Raw genomic sequence first — 19,956 nt, forward strand, 5'->3', positions numbered from 1 at the left:
CAAATGGATTTGTATGTAGCATTTATGGATCTGGAGAAGGCATAAGATAGGGTTGATAGAGATGCTTTGTGGGAGGTATTAAGAGTATGTGGTGTGGGAGGGAAGTTGCTAGAAGCAGTGAAAAGTTTTTATTGAGGATGTAAGGCATGTGTACGAGTAGGAAGAGAGGAAAGTGATTGGTTCTCAGTGGATGTCGGTTTGCAGCAGGGGTGCATGATGTCTCCATAGTTATTCAATTTGTTTATGGATTGGGTTGTTAGGGAGGTGAATGCAAGAGTTTTGGAAAGAGGGATAAGTATGTAGTCTGTTGTGGATTAGAGGGCTTGGGAAGTGAGTTAATTGTTGTTTGCTGATGATACAGCACAGGTGGCTAATTCAGGTGAGAAACTGCAGAAGCTGGTGACTGAGTTTGGTAAAGTGAGTGAAAGAAGAAAGCTTAGAGTAAATGTGAATAAGAGCAAGGTTATTAGGTACAGTAGGGTTGAGGGACAAGTCAACTGGGAGGTAAGTTTGAATCGAGAAATACTGGAGGAAGTGAAGTGTTTTAGATATTGGGGAGTGGATTTGTCAGTGGATGGAACCATGGAAGTGGAAGTGAGTCACAGGGTGGGGGAGGGGGCGAAAGTTCTGAGAGCGTTGAAAAATGTGTGAAAGACGAGAACATTATCTCGGAAAGCAAAAATGGGTATGTTTGAAGGAATAATAGTTCCAACAATGTTATATGGTTCGAGGCATGGGCTATAAATAGGGTTGTATGGAGGATGGTGGAATGTGTTGGAAATGAGACGTTTGGGGACAGTATGTGGTGTGAGGTGGTTTGATCGAGTGAGTAATGAAAGGGTAAGAGAGATGTGTGGTAATGAAAAGTGTGTGGATGAGAGAGCAGAAGAGGGTGTATTGAAATGGTTTGGTCTATTGAGAGAATGAGTGAGGAAAGATTGACAAAGAGGATATGTGTGTCAGAGGTGGAGGGAGCGAGAAGTGGGAGACCAAATTGGAGGTGGAAGGATGGAGTGAAAAAGATTTTGAGCGATCGGGGCCTGAGCACTTATATCCTCTTTGTCAATTTTTCCTTACTCAAACCATTTCAATACACCCTCTTTTGCTCTCTTAACCATACTCTATTTCACACATCTTCCTTATCCTTTCATTACTTACTCGATCAAACCCCCTCACACCACATATTTCCCACACATCTACCCTCCTCCGCACAACCCTATCCATAGCCCATGCCTTGCAACCATATGACATTGTTGGAACCACTATTCCTTCAAACATACCCATTTTTGCTCCGTGATAACGTTCTCGCCTTCCACACTTTCTTCAACACTCCCAAAACGTTGGCCCCCTCCCCCACCCTGTGACTCACTTCCGCTTCCATGGTTCCATCCGCTGACAAATCCACTCCTAGATATCTAAAACACTTCACTTCCTTCAGTTTTTCTCCATTCCAACTTACCTCCCATTTGAAATGCCCTTCATCCCCACTGAACCTTAATAACCTTGCTATTATTCAGATTTACTCTCAACTTTCTCCTTTCACACACTTTACCAAACTCAGTCACAAACCTTTGCAGTTTCTCACCCGAATCAGTCACCAACCTCTGCAGTTTCTCACCTAAGTCAGCCACCAGCAATATATCATCAGCAAACAACACCTGACTCACTTCCCAAGCCATCTCATCCACAACAGACTCCATGCTTGCCCCTCTCCAAAACTCTTGCATTCATTGCTCTAACAACCCCATCCATAAACAAATTAAACAACCATGGAGACATCATGCACCCCTGCCGCTATGTGACATTCACTGGGAACCAGTCACTTTCCTCTCTTTCTACTCGTACTCATGCCTTACACCCTTGGTAAAAAAAAATATCACTTCTTCTAGCAACTTACCCCCACACTATATACTCTTAAAACCTTCCAAAAAGCATCTCTATCAACCCAATCATATGCCTTTTCCAGATCCAAAAATGCTACATACAAATCCATTTGTTTTTCTAAGTATTTCTCACACATCCTTCCAAGCTAACACCTGATCCACACATCCTCTACCACTTCTGAAACCACACTGCTCTTTCCCAATCTGATGCTCTGTACATGCTTTTACCCTCTCAATCAATACCCTCCCATATAATTTCTTAGGAATACTCAATAAACTTATGCCTCTGTAATTTGAACACTCACTCTTATCCCCTTTGCCTTTGTACAATGGCACTCTGCTCGCATTACGTCAATTCTCAGGCACTTCACCATAATCCATACATACATTGAATATATTTACCAACCAATCAACAACACAATCACCCCCTCTTTTATTAAATTCCATTGCAGTACCATGCAAACCCACCGCCTTTCCAACTTTCATCTTCCCTTAAAGCTTTCACTACCTCTTCTCTGTTTACCAGACAATTCTCCCTAACCCTCTCACTTTGCATGCCACCTTGACCAAAACACCCTTTATCTGCCACTCTATCATCAAACACATGTAACAAACCTTCAAAATACTCACTCCATCTCCTTCTCACTTAATCACTCATCACTACTTTTTATTACCTCCCCATTTGTCCCATTCATCAATGCTCCCATTTGTTCTCTTGTTACACATGTTATTTACCTCCTTCCAAAACATCTTTTTATTCTCTCTAAAATCTAATGACACTCTCTCACTCCAACTCTCATTTGCCCTCTTTTTCACCTCTTGCACATTTATTTTGACCTCCTGCGGCTTTCTTTTATACATCTCCCTGTCATTTGCACTACTTCCCTGCAAAAAATCGTCCAAATGCCTCTCTCTTCTCTTTCACTAACAACAGCGTTACTTCTTTATCCCACCATTCACTACCCTTTCTAATTTGTCCACCTCCCAACTTTCTCATGCCACATGCATTTTTTGTGCAAGCAATCACTGCTTCCCTAAATTCATTCCATTCCTCCCACACTCCCTTGATGTCATTTGCTCTCACCTTTTGCCATTCTACACTCAGTCTCTCCTGGTACTCCCTCACTCAAACATCCTTTCCAAGCTCACTTACTCTCCCCACACTTTTCTCCCCAACATTCTCTCTTCTGAAAACCTCGACAAATCTTCACCTTCACCTCCACAAGATAGTGATCATACATCCCTTCAGCTGCCCCTCTCAGAACACTTACATCCAAAAGTCTCTCTTTTATAGGCCTGTCAATTAACACATAATCCATTAACGCCCTTTGACCATCTCTCCAACTCACATTTGTGTACTTATGTATATCTTTCTTTTTAGACCAGGTATTCCCAATCACCAGTCCTTTTTAAGCACACAAATCTACAAGCTCTTTACCATTTCCATTTACAACACTGAACACCCCATGTACACCAATTATACCCTCAACTGCCACATTACTCACCTTCGCATTCAAATCACTCATCACTATAACCCAGTCTCTTGCATCAAAGCTGCTAACACACTCACTCAGCTGCTCCGAAAACACTTGCCTCTCATTATCTTTCTTTGCATGACTAGGTGCATAGGCACCCATAACCACCCATCTCTCTCCATCCTCTTTCAGTTTTACCCACATCAATCTTGCATTTACTTTCTTGCACTTTATCACATACTCCCACAACTCCTGCTTTAGGAGAAGTGCTTCCTTTGCTCTTGTCTTCTTACCAGCCCCTTGCTTTACTCCCAAGACATTCCCAATCCAATCTTCCCCTATACCCTTGAGCTTTGTTTATATTATCCTTGGGGATGGGGGAGAAAGAATACTTCCCACATGTTCCCTGCATGTCAAAGAAAGTGAGGGAGCAAGGGGCTGAAAGTCTCCCCTTCCTTTTTTTTTTCTAATTTTCCAAACGAAGGAATCGAGAAGGGGGACAAATGAGGATATACCTTCTAAGGCAGAGTCTTCTGTTCTTAGCACTACCTCGCTAATGTGGGAATGAATTGGTGAATATGTATAGAAAATATATATATATATATATATATATATATATATATATATATATATATATATATAAAGGGAGACCAAATTGGAGCATCTTGAGAGAATAATAATGATAATAATAATAATGATGATAATAATGATGATAATAATGATAATAATAATAATGTTTATGGATGGGGTTGTTAGGGAGGTGAATGCAAGAGTTTTGGAAAGAGGGGCAAGTATGAAGTCTGTTGGGGATGAGACAGCTTGGATAAGTGAGTCAGTTGTTGTTCGCTGATGATACAGCGCTGGTGGCTGATTCATGTGAGAAACTGCAGAAGCTGGTGACTGAGTTTGGTAAAGTGTGTGAAAGAAGAAAGTTAAGAGTAAATGTGAATAAGAGCAAGGTTATTAGGTACAGTAGGGTTGAGGGTCAAGTCAATTGGGAGGTGAGTTTGAATGGAGAAAAACTGGAGGAAGTGAAGTGTTTTAGATATCTGGGAGTGGATCTGGCAGCGGATGGAACCATGGAAGCGGAAGTGGATCATAGGGTGGGGGAGGGGGCGAAAATTCTGGGAGCCTTGAAGAATGTGTGGAAGTCGAGAACATTATCTTGGAAAGCAAAAATGGGTATGTTTGAAGGAATAGTGGTTCCAACAATGTTGTATGGTTGCGAGGCGTGGGCTATGGATAGAGTTGTGCGCAGGAGGATGGATGTGCTGGAAATGAGATGTTTGAGGACAATGTGTGGTGTGAGGTGGTTTGATCGAGTAACGTAAGGGTGAGAGAGATGTGTGGAAATAAAAAGAGCGTGGTTGAGGGAGCAGAAGAGGGTGTTTTGAAATGGTTCGGGCACATGGAGAGAATGAGTGAGGAAAGATTGACCAAGAGAATATATGTGTCGGAGGTGGAGGGAACAAGGAGAAGAGGGAGACCAAATTGGAGGTGGAAAGATGGAGTGAAAAAGATTTTGTGTGATCGGGGCCTGAACATGCAGGAGGGTGAAAGGAGGGCAAGGAATAGAGTGAATTGGAGCGATGTGGTATACCGGGGTTGACGTGCTGTCAGTGGATTGAATCAAGGCATGTGAAGCGTCTGGGGTAAACCATGGAAAGCTGTGTAGGTATGTATATTTGCGTGTGTGGACGTATGTATATACATGTGTATGGGGGGGGTTGGGCCATTTCTTTCGTCTGTTTCCTTGCGCTACCTCGCAAACGCGGGAGACAGCGACAAAGTATAATAATAATAAAAAATATATATATATATATATATATATTATCCCTGGGGATAGGGGAGAAAGAATACTTCCCACGTATTCCCTGCGTGTCGTAGAAGGCGACTAAAAGGGAAGGGAGCGGGGGGCTGGAAATCCTCCCCTCTCCTTTTTTTTTTTTTTTTTTTTTTTTTTTTTTTTTTTTTTTTTCAAAAAGAAGGAACAGAGAAGAGGTCCAGGTGAGGATATTCCCTCAAAGGCCCAGTCCTCTGTTCTTAACGCTACCTCGCTATCGCGGGAAATAGTGAATAGTATGAAAAAAAAAAAAATATATATATATATATATATATATATATATATATTTTATTTATTTATTTGCTTTGATGCTGTCTCCCACAGTAGTGAGGTAGCGCAAGGAAGCAGACGAAAGAATGGCCGAACCCACCCACATACACATGTATATACATACACGTCCACACATGCAAATATACATACTTATACATCTCAACATATACATATATATATACACACAGACATATACATATATACACATGTACATAATTCATACTGTCTGCCTTTATTCATTCCCATCGTCACTCCGCCAAACATAAAATAACAACCCCCTCCCCCGTTATGTGTGCAAGGTAGTGCTAGGAAAAGACAACAAAGGCCACATTCGATCACACTCAGTCTCTAGCTGTCATGTAATAATGCACCGAAACCTTAATAATATATATTATTATCATTATTATTATTATTATCATACTTGATTGCTATTTCCAGCATCAGCGAAAAAGTTACATAAATGCCCTTACATATATACATAACATATAAACATATACATACATATACATTTATTTATTTTATTTATTTTGCTTTGTCGCTGTCTCCTGCGTTAGCGAGGTAGTGCAAGGAAACAGATGAAAGAATGGCCCAACCCACCCACATACTCATGTATATACATACACGTCCACACACGCAAATATACATACACTGACATATACATGTATACACATGTACACATTCATACTTGCTTGCCTTCATCCATGCCTGTCGCTGTCCCTTCCCACAAGAAACAGCATCACTACCCCCTGCTTTAGCAAAGTACCACTGGGAAAGTACACAAAAAAAGGTCACATTCGTTCACACTCAGTCTCTAGCTGTCATGTAATGCACCAAAACCACAGCTCCCTATCCACAGCCAGGCCCCACAGAACTTTCCACGGTTTACTCCAGACATTTTTCATGCCCTAGTTCAGTCCACTGACAGCACGTTGACCCCAGTACACCACATCGTTCCAATTCACTCTATTCCTTGCACGCTTCTCACCTTCCTTTATGTTCAGGCCCCAATTGCTTATAATCTTTTTCACTCCATCCTTCCACCTCCAATTTGGTCTCCCATTTCTCCTCGTTCCCTCCACCTCTGCCACATGTATCCTCTTTGTCAATCTTTCCTAACTCATTCCTTTCATATATCCAGACCATTTCAACACACCCTCTTCTGCTCTCTTAACCATACTCTTTTTATTCCCACACATCTCTCTTACCCTTTCATTACTTACTCAATCAAACCACCTCACACCACATATTGTCCTCAAACATTTCATTTCCAACACGTCTACCCTCCTCCCATACAACCCTATCCATAGCCCATGCATTGCAACCATATAACATTGTTGGAACCACTATACCTTCAAACATACCCATTTTTGCTCTCCGAGATAATGTTCTCTCCTTCCACACGTTCTTCATTGCTCTCAAAACCTTCACCCCCTCCCCCACCCTGGGACTCGCTTCTGCTTCCATGGTTCCTTTCACTGCTAAGTCCAATCCCAGATATCTAAAACATTTCGCTTCCTCCAATTTTTCTCCCTTCAAACTAGCTTCCCAATTAACTTGTCCCTCAACCCTAATAACCTTGCTCTATTTTACATTTACTCTCAACTTTCTCCTTTCACACACTTTTCCAAACTCAGTCACCAACTTCTGCAGTTTCTCCCTCGAATCAGCCACCCGAGCTGTATGATTGGCAAACAACAACTGACTCCTTTCCGAGGCCCTGCCATCCCCAACAGACTGCATACTCACCCCTCTCCAAAACTCTTGCATTTCCTAAGGATAGGGGAGAAGGAACACTTCCCATGTATTCCCTGTGTGTCATAGAAAGAGCCTAAAATAGGTGGAAGTGGTGCTGGAAATCCTCCCCTCCAGTTTTTACTTCTCCTAAAAGAAGGAATAGAGAAGGATGCCAAGTAAGGATTTTCCCTCTAGGGCTTTCCTTTCTTCTTGATGCTTCCTCGCTAATGCGGGAAATGGCGAATATATTATATATAGATTTTTTTATTATACTTTGACGCTGTCTCCCGCGTTAGTGAGGTAGCGCAAGGAAACGGACAAAAGAATGGCCCAACCCACCCACATACACATGTATATACATAAATGCCCACATACGCACCTATACGTACCTATACGTTTCAACGCATACATACATATACATACACAGACATATACATACATATACATATATACACATATACATATTCATACATGCTGCCTTCATCCATCCCTACCGCCACCCCGCCACACATAATATGATATCCCCCTCCCCCTGCGTGCGTACGAGGTAGCACAAGGAAACGACAACAAAGGCCACATTCATTCACGATCAGTCTCAAGCTGTCATGTGTAATGCACTGAAACCACAGCTCCCTTTCCACATCCAGCCCCCACAAAACTTTCCATGGTTTACCCCATATGCTTCACATGCCCTGGTTCAATCCATTGACAGCATGTCGACCCCGTTATACTACACCGTTCCAATTCACTCTATTCTTTGCATGCCTTTCATCCTCCTGTATGTTCAAGCCCTGATCACTCAAAATCTTTTTTACTTCATCCTTCCACCTCCAATTTGGTCTCCCACTTCTCCTCGTTCCTCCACCTATGACATATATCCTCTTTGTCAATCTTTCCTCACTCATTCTCTCCATGTGACCAAACTATTTCATTACACCCTCTTCTACTCTCTCAACCACACTCTTTATTACCATACATCTCTCTTACCCTTTCATTACTTACTCGATCAAACCACCTCACACCACATATTGTCCTCAAACATCTCATTTCCAACACATCCACCCTCCTCTGCACAACCCTATCTATCACTCATGCCTCACAACCATATAACACTGTTGGAACCACTATTCCTTCAAACATACCCATTTTTGCTATCCGAGATAGTGTTCTCGCCTTCCACCCATTCTTCAACACTTCCAGAACCTTTGCCCCCTCCCCCACCCTGTGACTCAATTATGCTTCCATGGTTCCATCCGTTCCCAAATCTACTCCCAGATATCTATAACACTTCACTTCCTCCAGTTTTTCTCCATTCAAACTTACCTACCAATTTACTTGTCCCTCAACCCTACTGAACCTAATAACTTTGCTCTTATTCACATTTACTCTCAGCTTTCTTCTTTCACACACTTTACCAAGCTCAGTCACCAGCTTCTGGAGTTTCTCACCCGAATCAGCCACCAGCGCTGTATCATCAGCAAACAACAACTGACTCACTTCCCAAACCCTCTCATCCACAACAGACTGCATACTTGCCCCTCTCTCTAAAACTCTTGCATTCACCTCCCTAACAACCCCATCCATAAACAAATTATATAACCATGGAGACATCACACACCCCTGCTGCAAACCGAGATTCACTGGGAACCACTCACTTTCCTCTCTTCCTTCTCGTACACATGCCTTACATCCTTGATAAAAACTTTTCACTGCTTCTAGCAACTTACCTCCCACACCATATATTTTTAATTCCTTCCACAAAGCATCTCTATCATATGCCTTCTCCAGATCCATAAGTGCTACACACAAATCCATCTGCTTTTCTAAGTATTTTTCACATACATTCTTCAAAGCAAACACCTGATCTGCACATCCTTTACCACTTTTGAAACCAAACTGCTCCTCCCCTATCTGGTGCTCTGTACATGCCTTGACCCTCTCAATCAATACCCTCCCATATAATTTCCCAGGAATACTCAATAAACTTACACCTCTGTAATTTGAACACTCACCTTTATCCCCTTTGCCTTTGTACAATGGCACTTGAATAGTGTTTCCCATGTTAGTAATGTAATGTCAGGAAAACATGAAGAAAGGCCACATTCACTCGTATCCATTCTCTAGCTGTTATGTGTAATGTGCCAACACCACAGCTCCCTATCCACAACCAAGCCTCAGATAACTTTCCATGGTTTACCTGACTGCTTCACATGCATTGGTTCAATCCTTTTTTCTTTTTTCAAGCTTGCTTGCTGTTTCTTGCTTTAGTGTGGTAGAACCAGAAACAGATGAAGAAAAGGCTCATTTGCTCACATCCATTTTCTAGCTGTCATGTTTAATTATAGCACTGAAATCAGAGTCCCTAATCCTCACCTTACCCACTTGTCCCAGGAATCCCCTCTATCCTCTATGGGGGCTTCCAGAGTGCTGCTAAGAAGTTGGCCATTTGGAGCACTTGTAATGACAACTCTATCATTGGTAATCTTCAGACAGTCTTACATTAAATAGACAAGATGAAAATGCCTTTTTTTTTTTTTTTTTTTATTGCCATCTGATGGGAATGGTAAAGTATTGGTTTCAAAAGGCATTTGACTGGTTGACTGGTATGCTCAAACTCTAAGTGGTAGATTTTGGCTGCCAGTTCTGTGGGATGGACCAGTCACTTTATTTTAAGAAACTGGATTTCATTAATGGTCATCCAGTTTATATTTCTGACATATCAGAGTAATAAGTGTTTCCACAGAACTGTATCAGGCACATAAATTCAACAGTCTGAATAAATACTGTTCTAGCTAAGTGGGTCTACGATGACTGTAGGGATGGCTAAGGAAACATACAAAAAAATCAAGCATATCCTACATCACATGTAGAAAACAGTCAACATGTAGCACCAGAAATATATAATCAACTGCAGAAAATTTCTTGAGACTTTTACCACAGGCATAATTATTGAGTCAGCAAACAATAGTACCAGGGATGAATATCTATCTTGCATTAGTACATAACACCCTAAATTCCAAGGCAGTTAAAGAGAATTCATTACTCTTCAAGGCATTAAGCTTTTCAGTGAATATACAATATATATACATATAATATATATATATATATATATATATATATATATATATATATATATATATATATATATATATATATATATATATATATATATATATATATATTATCTATAAAAGTATATATTCAAAATTCAAAATAACAAAAAAATATTTGTACAAGAAGAGAAAACAGAATGAGTCTTGGGATGTAACATATAATCATTCCAGTAATTCAGCAGTAACCACCAAAAATGATCACCATTCAGAGAGACATTCACACTCAAAAGTATTTTACTTAAATAATAAAAAAAGCCACAAACTTGGCACAACACACTACCATGTGACTTTGGTTGTTGCCCCATGAAAATGATCACTAACATTCAGTTGGCTTGTTAAGCTCTTGAGCAAGTTAGTGTATGGAAGTGAAGAACATGCCATCATCTGGCCTAACAAGAAGATCACGCATTATATACATGTCAAATCAGATCATCCCATATGCTGCTGCAATGACTTTTCAGACAGCATATATAATGGTGTTTAGACTTATTTTGAGTGTTAGCTTTATATGAAAGGATTGAGTTGGAGAGGTACTGTATGTGTAATACCATTTGGAACAGCTTAGAATTATCATCAGGAAGAATAACTTTTTTGGCCAAAATAGAGGTAAATTTAATAAAAATTACTTCCTTTTCTGTCTTTAGTCGCATTCATAGTTAATGTATGTGGAGGTAACAATACTTAAGCACTGCTATAAATATATTTGATTACACTGTCAATACCAGCTTTTAGAAACATAAACTGGTACAGATTAAAGTTTCACTAGTATCATTACTATGAATGACTGATCTTTGAGAATATTATTATATTCTGGCACTTTGCTTCCCTGCCTGAAGTACTCTGAATTTTTTAGAAATATCCTTCTGGCCATTTCCCAGGCTTACTGAAGAACAGAAAAAATTGCCATAAATAATGAAGCTTTATTCACTATAGCAGAATACTGTAACTGTAAGGAATATTACTAAGCATCATGGCATTATATAGATTACCATGCTGCCAGAAGCCATCATAAATAAGCTCTTCAATAGCAATGATGAGATCATTGAGTAACAAGCTCCTCTGTTAATGCTGGAGGTGGTCGAGCCATAATACTACGAGGCCGTGAATGTCTTGGCTCTTGGGATGTTCCTTCATTCAACTCAGGCGGTGCCATTAGCCCACCAGGAGCAGGACCCTCTGTGTTGCCACCAAGGTTTTCCCTTAAGACTTCCGTATAATCCTTGATTAAAGTTGCTATCATGAAAGCCTGAAAATCAAAACATTTTAAAAATATGCTAAACACATCTTTACAATATTAATACCAGATATGTTCAATGAATGAAAAGTCATTAGAGGTATGCCTATACAAATCCAGGAAGCTTAGAATTGAAGAGTTTCCAAATTTTAGGATTCCCCCTTCTTTTTTTCCAAACATATCTCTTCTTAAAAAGCAGTACCAAACATTGGCATCATCATGAATTTTCCAGAATTCCGAATTTAAGAACTCTCAAAACCCTATTACAGTAAAATTCAAGACAAAGCCCCATGAATACAAAACTCCTGCCCCAATTTCAAAAGCTTTATTCTGAAAAGTGACCCTATCTAGAAAACTGGCTTTGCACATGTAGGTATAACAAAGCAATTTTATGTTTACAGTGTATCAAACTTATAACAGCTTTATTAATCCATTCTGTTAATTAGTGGTATTGTTTATCAAATTTCTTCTTACTCTAAGCCTAAACAGTATGTTATATCCTTGAACATGAAGAAAAAGTTTATTTTGCTGTAAAACATTTTACAATTTCTATCTATCTTAAAGGTCACTTCCTATTCCCCTATCATTTTGTATCCTTGTCAAATAATGGTCTTCTAACTTTATATCTGGTTAATTAGGATGTCTCAGAGATCTCAGTATTCAGATCAACAAGTATGTCTCATATCTGCATGTGAAGTTTATATCTTTATGGGGTTAATAAGCTTCAACTGTGATGGTTATAGGATTCCCTCAGTTTGAACAGTTGTATCTACTCTGTGCTCTGTCTATTGTGGTTGAGCATCTTTTCAGCATGGCACATGCACATTGCTATACCTACCCTGAGAATGACAGGGACTTTATCAAAGACCTGCCAATAAGAAACAAAGGTAAATTCATCATACATTATTTCTGTTATTAATACTATATACTGTACTATCAAAAGAGATCAGTGATAACAGGTTAGCTAGTGAAAGTGTTGTAAAAGATTGTGTTTGTATGGTGAGGGGCACCTCCAGTGAAATAATAGCTGCTGAAAAAAATAGGGATGTAACGAAGAAAATAGATGAATTAGAAACTGCAGTGGTTATGGTGGAGACATCAGTAGAAAGAAGTGATAATTTTCATGTGGTCAGAAATGGGACGAAGCTTAAGGGTAAGGTTAAGGAAATGGTAAAAATAATGGGATTATAGTGATGAGATGATGAATTAGAGGAGGAATCTAGTATTATCCTTGATGGTGACTCTTTAGTAAGGTACTTAGATAGGGAGTTCTTTGGTAGGAATAAATATGGAAGGAGGCCGTGTTCCATGTGGTTAGGCTTGAAGACATCCCACAAGATTCAGGACATGGTTAGGGACACAGATGATGATTGCATAGTCATTATCCTGGCTGGAACAAATAATGTGATTTGGGATGTTCAGAAGAGATAAATTACAATCATAAAAACACTCATTAGAAAGTTCAAAGAAAGTCAAAGGAAGGTTATGATAACTGGTCTCCTTCCAAGTATGATGCCTACTAGGAAGTGAGTGTCAGAGTAGAATGCTAGGTACAGTATGGTGTTTGTAAAAGAGTAGGTACAATATTGTTTTTGTGACTGATTAGAGTGCAGCTGAATGGCAGAAGGGGATGATTACACAGATCCTTGGGACAATTTCATTGTTGATAGAAGCTTATCAGGTATTTCAACTTGGTGGTCATCATCAAAATTTCATCTAATATACTATAAGTGCAGAATGTATTTCTGGGAACTGAAAATGATAACTTGGCTATTAAGGATACTTAATGCCATTATGTACTTAAATATTTTGATAAATTATATTCAATCAAAGCAACTGATCTAGATGTTATCTCCTCAAGAATACTGAAAGATGCTAGCCTGCAATTTTTTCTTTTGTATATCTCTCTGTATCTCTGATGCCCATTCCCTCTAGAAACATCCATTATGGAGAAGGCACTCTTTCTCCACTACCTTAGGGATACATATATACATATATATTATACATGACAGCTAGAGACTGAGTGCGAATGAATGTGGCCTTTGTTGTCTTTTCCTAGTGCTACCTCGCACACATGCGGGGGGAGGGGGTTGTCATTTCATGTGTGGTGGGGTGGCGAAGGGAATGAATAAGGGCAGACAGTATGAAGTATGTACATGTGCATATATATATATGTCTGTGTGTGTATATATATGTGTATGTTGACATGTATAAGTTTGTGGATGTGTATGTATAGACATGTGGGTGGGGTGGGCCATTCTTTCATCTGTTTCCTTGCGCTACCTCGCTAACACGGAAGACAGCAACAGAGTATAATAAACAAATAATGAATACATATATATGGGAGGGTATTGATTGAGAGGGTGAAGGCATGTACAGAGCATCAGATTGGGGAAGAGCAGTGTGGTTTCAGAAGTGGTAGAGGATGTGTGGATCAGGTGTTTGCTTTGAAGGATGTATGTGAGAAATACTTAGAAAAGCAAATGGATTTGTATGTAGCATTTATGGATCTGGAGAAGGCATATGATAGAGTTGATAGAGATGCTCTGTGGAAGGTATTAAGAATATATGGTGTGGGAGGCAAGTTGTTAGAAGCAGTGAAAAGTTTTTATCGAGGATGTAAGGCATGTGTACGTGTAGGAAGAGAGGAAAGTGATTGGTTCTCAGTGAATGTAGGTTTGCGGCAGGGGTGTGTGATGTCTCCATGGTTGTTTAATTTGTTTATGGATGGGGTTGTTAGGGAGGTGAATGCAAGAGTTTTGGAAAGAGGGGCAAGTATGAAGTCTGTTGTGGATGAGAGAGCTTGGGAAGTGAGTCAGTTGTTGTTCGCTGATGATACAGCGCTGGTGGCTGATTCATGTGAGAAACTGCAGAAGCTGGTGACTGAGTTTGGTAAAGTGTGTGAAAGAAGAAAGTTACGAGTAAATGTGAATAAGAGCAAGGTAATTAGGTACAGTAGGGTTGAGGGTCAAGTCAATTGGGAGGTAAGTTTGAATGGAGAAAAACTGGAGGAAGTAAAGTGTTTTAGATATCTGGGAGTGGATCTGGCAGCGGATGGAACCATGGAAGCGGAAGTGGATCATAGGGTGGGGGAGGGGGCGAAAATCCTGGGAGCCTTGAAGAATGTGTGGAAGTCGAGAACATTATCTCGGAAAACAAAAATGGGTATGTTTGAAGGAATAGTGGTTCCAACAATGTTGTATGGTTGCGAGGCATGGGCTATGGATAGAGTTGTGCGCAGGAGGATGGATGTGCTGGATATGAGATGTTTGAGGACAATGTGTGGTGTGAGGTGGTTTGATCGAGTAAGTAACGTAAGGGTAAGAGAGATTTGTGGCAATAAAAAGAGCGTGGTTGAGAGAGCAGAAGAGGGTGTTTTGAAATGGTTTGGGCACATGGAGAGAATGAGTGAGGAAAGATTGACCAAGAGGATATATATGTCGGAGGTGGAGGGAACGAGAAGTGGGAGACCAAATTGGAGGTGGAAAGATGGAGTGAAAAAGATTTTGTGTGATCGGGGCCTGAACATGCAAGAGGGTGAAAGGAGGGCAAGGAATAGAGTGAATTGGATCAATGTGGTATACCGGGGTTGACGTGCTGTCAGTGGATTGAATCAGGGCATGTGAAGCATCTGGGGTAAACCATGGAAAGCTGTGTAGGTATGTATATTTGCGTGTGTGGACGTATGTATATACATGTGTATGGGGGTGGGTTGGGCCATTTCTTTCGTCTGTTTCCTTGTGCTACCTTGCAAATGCGGGAGACAGCGACGAAGCAAAAAAAGAAAAATATATATATATATATATATATATATATATATATATATCTTTCTTTCTTTCGTACTATTCGCCATTTCCCGCATTAGCGAGGTAGCGTTAAGAACAGAGGACTGGGCCTTTGAGGGAATATCCTCACCTGGCCCCCTTCTCTGTTCCTTCTTTTGGAAAATTGAAAAAAAATGAGAGGGCAGGATTTCCAGCCACCCGCTCCCTCCCCTTTTAGTCGCCTTCTACGACACACAGGGAATACGTGGGAAGTATTCTTTTTCCCCTATCCCCAGGGAATATATATATATATATATATATATATATATTATTATTATACTTTGTCGCTGTCTCCCGCGTTTGCGAGGTAGCGCAAGGAAACAGACGAAAGAAATGGCCCAACCCCCCCCATACACATGTATATACATACGTCCACACACGCAAATATACATACCTACACAGCTTTCCATGGTTTACCCCAGACGCTTCACATGCCTTGATTCAATCCACTGACAGCACGTCAACCCCGGTATACCACATCGCTCCAATTCACTCTATTCCTTGCCCTCCTTTCACCCTCCTGCATGTTCAGGCCCCGATCACACAAAATCTTTTTCACTCCATCTTTCCACCTCCAATTTGGTCTCCCTCTTCTCCTCGTTCCCTCCACCTCCGACACATATATCCTCTTGGTCAATCTTTCCTCACTCATTCTCTCCATGTGCCCAAACCACTTCAAAACACCCTCTTCTGCTCTCTCAACCACGCTCTTTTTATTTCCACACATCTCTCTTACCCTTACGTTACTCACTCGATCAAACCACCTCACACCACACATTGTCCTCAAACATCTCATTTCCAGCACATCCATCCTCCTGCGCACAACTCTATCCATAGCCCACGCCTCGCAACCATACAACATTGTAGGAACCACTATTCCTTCAAACATACCCATTTTTGCTTTCCGAGATAATGTTCTCGACTTCCACACATTCTTCAAGGCCCCCAGAATTTTCGCCCCCTCCCCCACCCTATGATCCACTTCCGCTTCCATGGTTCCATCCGCTGCCAGATCCACTTCCAGATATCTAAAACACTTCACTTCCTCCAGTTTTTCTCCATTCAAACTCACCTCCCGATTGACTTGACCCTCAACCCTACTGTACCTAATAACCTTGCTCTTATTCACATTTACTCTTAACTTTCTTCTTCCACACACTTTACCAAACTCAGTCACCAGCTTCTGTAGTTTCTCACATGAATCAGCCACCAGCGCTGTATCATCAGCGAACAACAACTGACTCACTTCCCAAGCTGTCTCATCCCCAACAGACTTCATACTTGCCCCTCTTTCCAAAACTCTTGCATTTACCTCCCTAACAACCCCATCCATAAACAAATTAAACAACCATGGAGACATCACACACCCCTGCCGCAAACCTACATTCACTGAGAACCAATCACTTTCGTCTCTTCCTACACGTACACATGCCTTACATCCTCGATAAAAACTTTTCACTGCTTCTAACAACTTTCCTCCCACACCATATATTCTTAATACCTTCCACAGAGCATCTCTATCAACTCTATCATATGCCTTCTCCAGATCCATAAATGCTACATACAAATCCATTTGCTTTTCTAAGTATTTCTCACATACATTCTTCAAAGCAAACACCTGATCCACACATCCTCTACCACTTCTGAAACCACACTGCTCTTCCCCAATCTGATGCTCTGTACATGCCTTCACCCTCTCAATCAATACCCTCCCATATAATTTACCAGGAATACTCAACAAACTTATACCTCTGTAATTTGAGCACTCACTCTTATCCCCTTTGCCTTTGTACAATGGCACTATGCACGCATTCCGCCAATCCTCAGGCACCTCACCATGAGTCATACATACATTAAATAACCTTACCACCCAGTCAACAATACAGTCACCCCCTTTTTTAATAAATTCCACTGCAATACCATCCAAACCTGCTGCCTTGCTGGCTTTCATCTTCCGCAAAGCTTTTACTACCTCTTCTCTGTTTACCAAATCATTTTCCCTAACCCTCTCACTTTGCACACCACCTCGACGAAAACACCCTATATCTGCCACTCTATCATCAAACACATTCAACAAACCTTCAAAATACTCACTCCATCTCCTTCTCACATCACCACTACTTGTCATCAACTCCCCATTTGTGCCCTTCACTGAAGTTCCCATTTGCTCCCTTGTCTTGTGGAGGCTAAGGTGAAGATTTGTATGGGTTTTCAGAAAAGAAGAGTGAATGTTGGGGTGAAGAGGGTGGTGAGAGTAAGTGAGCTTGGGAAGGAGACTTGTGTGAGGAAGTACCAGGAGAGACTGAGTATGTGGGTGGGTTAAGGGTGGGTTGGGCCATTCTTTCGTCTGCTTCCTTGCACTACCTTGCTAACGCGAGTGACCGCGACAAAGTATAATAAATAAATATACAATGTATATGTATGTATACATATCCCTGGGGATAGGGGAGAAAGAATACTTCCCACGTATTCCCTGCGTGTCGTAGAAGGCGAGTAAAAGGGGAGGGAGCGGGGGGCTGGAAATCTTCCCTCTCGTTTTTTTTTTTTTTAATTTTCCAAAACAAGGAACAGAGAAGGGGGCCAGGTGAGGATATTCCCTCCAAGGCCCAGTCCTCTGTTCTTAACGCTACCTCGCTAACGCGGGAAATGGCGAATAGTTTGAAAGAAAAAATATGTATGTATACATTGAAATGTATAGGTATGTATATGTGTGTGTGTGGGTGTGTATGTATGCACATGTGTATGTGGGTGGGTTGGGCCATTCTTTCATCTGTTTCCTTGCACTGCCTCGCTAATGCGGGAGACAGTGATAAAGTATAATATATAAATAAATATAAATATAAATATAACTATATAAAAATATATATTATATATCTTTTAATTAAAAAATCATGCTTTATGGAAAAAAATACAGAGATAAAATTCCTTTGATTCATATGTGAAAGTAAACCAACAGTCTTTACCTGGGTAGTGTTGAGAATGATTTTACTCTGTTTTCTTGTTGATCCTGTAATAATCATGAGGGCTGTTATGGAAGCTGAGTAGTTCAAAATGTAGTCATACTCATAGGTGCATAGGACATTTCTTGAACGGTGTTCTAAAAGATGAACACCACTCTCATCAATGGCCAACCAAAGAACTTTCGGCCAGTTGGAGGTAAATGATTGCTGGAAAGTAACAGACAAAAATTTTCTTAAAAGCATTCCACATATGCAAAGTATGTACATACATATATTTACTTATCATGTGGGTATATTTGATTTCATTCAGTTTTCATACTAGTTCATTGTTTCACATGTTAATAAGACAGCACCAGGAACAGACAAAATAAGGCTGCATTCACTCACATCCATTCTTTGGTTGTCATGTGTAATGTATGGAAGACACAGCCCCTATCCACAACCAGGCCCCATAGACCTTTCTGTGGTTTCTTCCAGCTGCTTTAAATGCCCTAGTTCATTCCACGGACAGCTTATCACCTCCTGTATACCGCACTGCTTCAATTCACTCTATCCAATGCACACCTCACCCTCTTGCACGTTCAGGCCCTGAGGTCTCACAAATTTTTATCTCCATCCTTTCCTTTCCAACTGATTTCCCTCTTCTCCTTGTCCCCTCTACTTCTGACACATACCCTTTTTGTTCAACTTCACACTTATTCTCCATAAGGACACCCTCTTCAGCTCTCTCAACCACACTCATTTCATTACTACAACTCTTGCTTACCCTTTTATTACTTACTTGATAAAACCATTTCATAACACATGGTATACTCAAACACTTCATTTCCAACATATTCACTCTCCTTTGCACATCCTTATCTATAAGCCCATGCCCTACATCTTTACAACATCACTGGGAGTACTATACCCTCATTTTTGCTAACTACAATACCATTTCTTTCCACACATTCCTCAATGCTCCAAGAACCTTCACCTCCTCACCCACCTTATGACACACTTCTTCTTATATGGTTTCATTGGCTTCCATTCCACTGAGGTATCTAAAACACTTCAACTCCAAATTTTCTCCATTCAGACTCACACCCCAACTAACCTGTCCCTTTCCCAAGGCAAACCTTGCTTTTATTCTCATTTACTATCAATTTCTTCCTTTCATACTCTCGCACTAACTTCTGCAACTTCTGTCTTGAATTTCCCATCAGTGCCAATATTTGCAAACAACAACCTTCTCACTCCCCAGGCACCCTCACCTCTTACAGACTGCATGCATACTTGCTCCTTTTTCCAAGACCTTGCATCCATTTCCCTCACCACCCCATCCATAAAGAAACTGAACAGCCATGGTATCATCACACACCCCTGCTGCAGACCAAACTTCTCCTGGAACCTTACACTTTTTGATGAAAGATTTGCAATCCTCCTGATAGCTTTCTTCTCACAGCATATATTTTTTTATGTTAGCTGAGACAGCATGGGCAACTGAGGCCCTAATCAAGGCCATGCCACTAACGCTTGGGAAGGAGACTTGTGTGAGGAAGTACCAGGATAGACTGAGTACAGAATGGAAAAACGTGAGAACAAAGGAGGTAAGGGGAGTGGGGGAGGAATGGGATGCAT

General features: G+C 40.7%; 1 protein-coding gene across 1 annotated transcript in view; it reads right to left on the reverse strand.

The window, feature by feature from the left end:
• Window positions 1–6,647: 6,647 nt before the first annotated feature.
• Myo81F (Myosin 81F) overlaps window positions 6,648–19,956 on the reverse strand; it is a 387,373-nt gene continuing 374,064 nt past the window's right edge. The window contains exons 38-39 of the mRNA XM_071662293.1: window positions 18,340–18,543; window positions 6,648–11,564 (exon numbers count right to left, since the gene is read on the reverse strand). Coding sequence (XP_071518394.1) covers window positions 11,358–11,564; window positions 18,340–18,543 — 411 coding nt within the window. The 3' untranslated portion in view covers window positions 6,648–11,357. The remainder of the gene's footprint in view (window positions 11,565–18,339; window positions 18,544–19,956) is intronic.

Source organism: Panulirus ornatus, chromosome 6, assembly GCF_036320965.1.
Source record: "Panulirus ornatus isolate Po-2019 chromosome 6, ASM3632096v1, whole genome shotgun sequence".
Classification (NCBI taxonomy): Eukaryota; Metazoa; Arthropoda; class Malacostraca; order Decapoda; family Palinuridae; genus Panulirus; species Panulirus ornatus.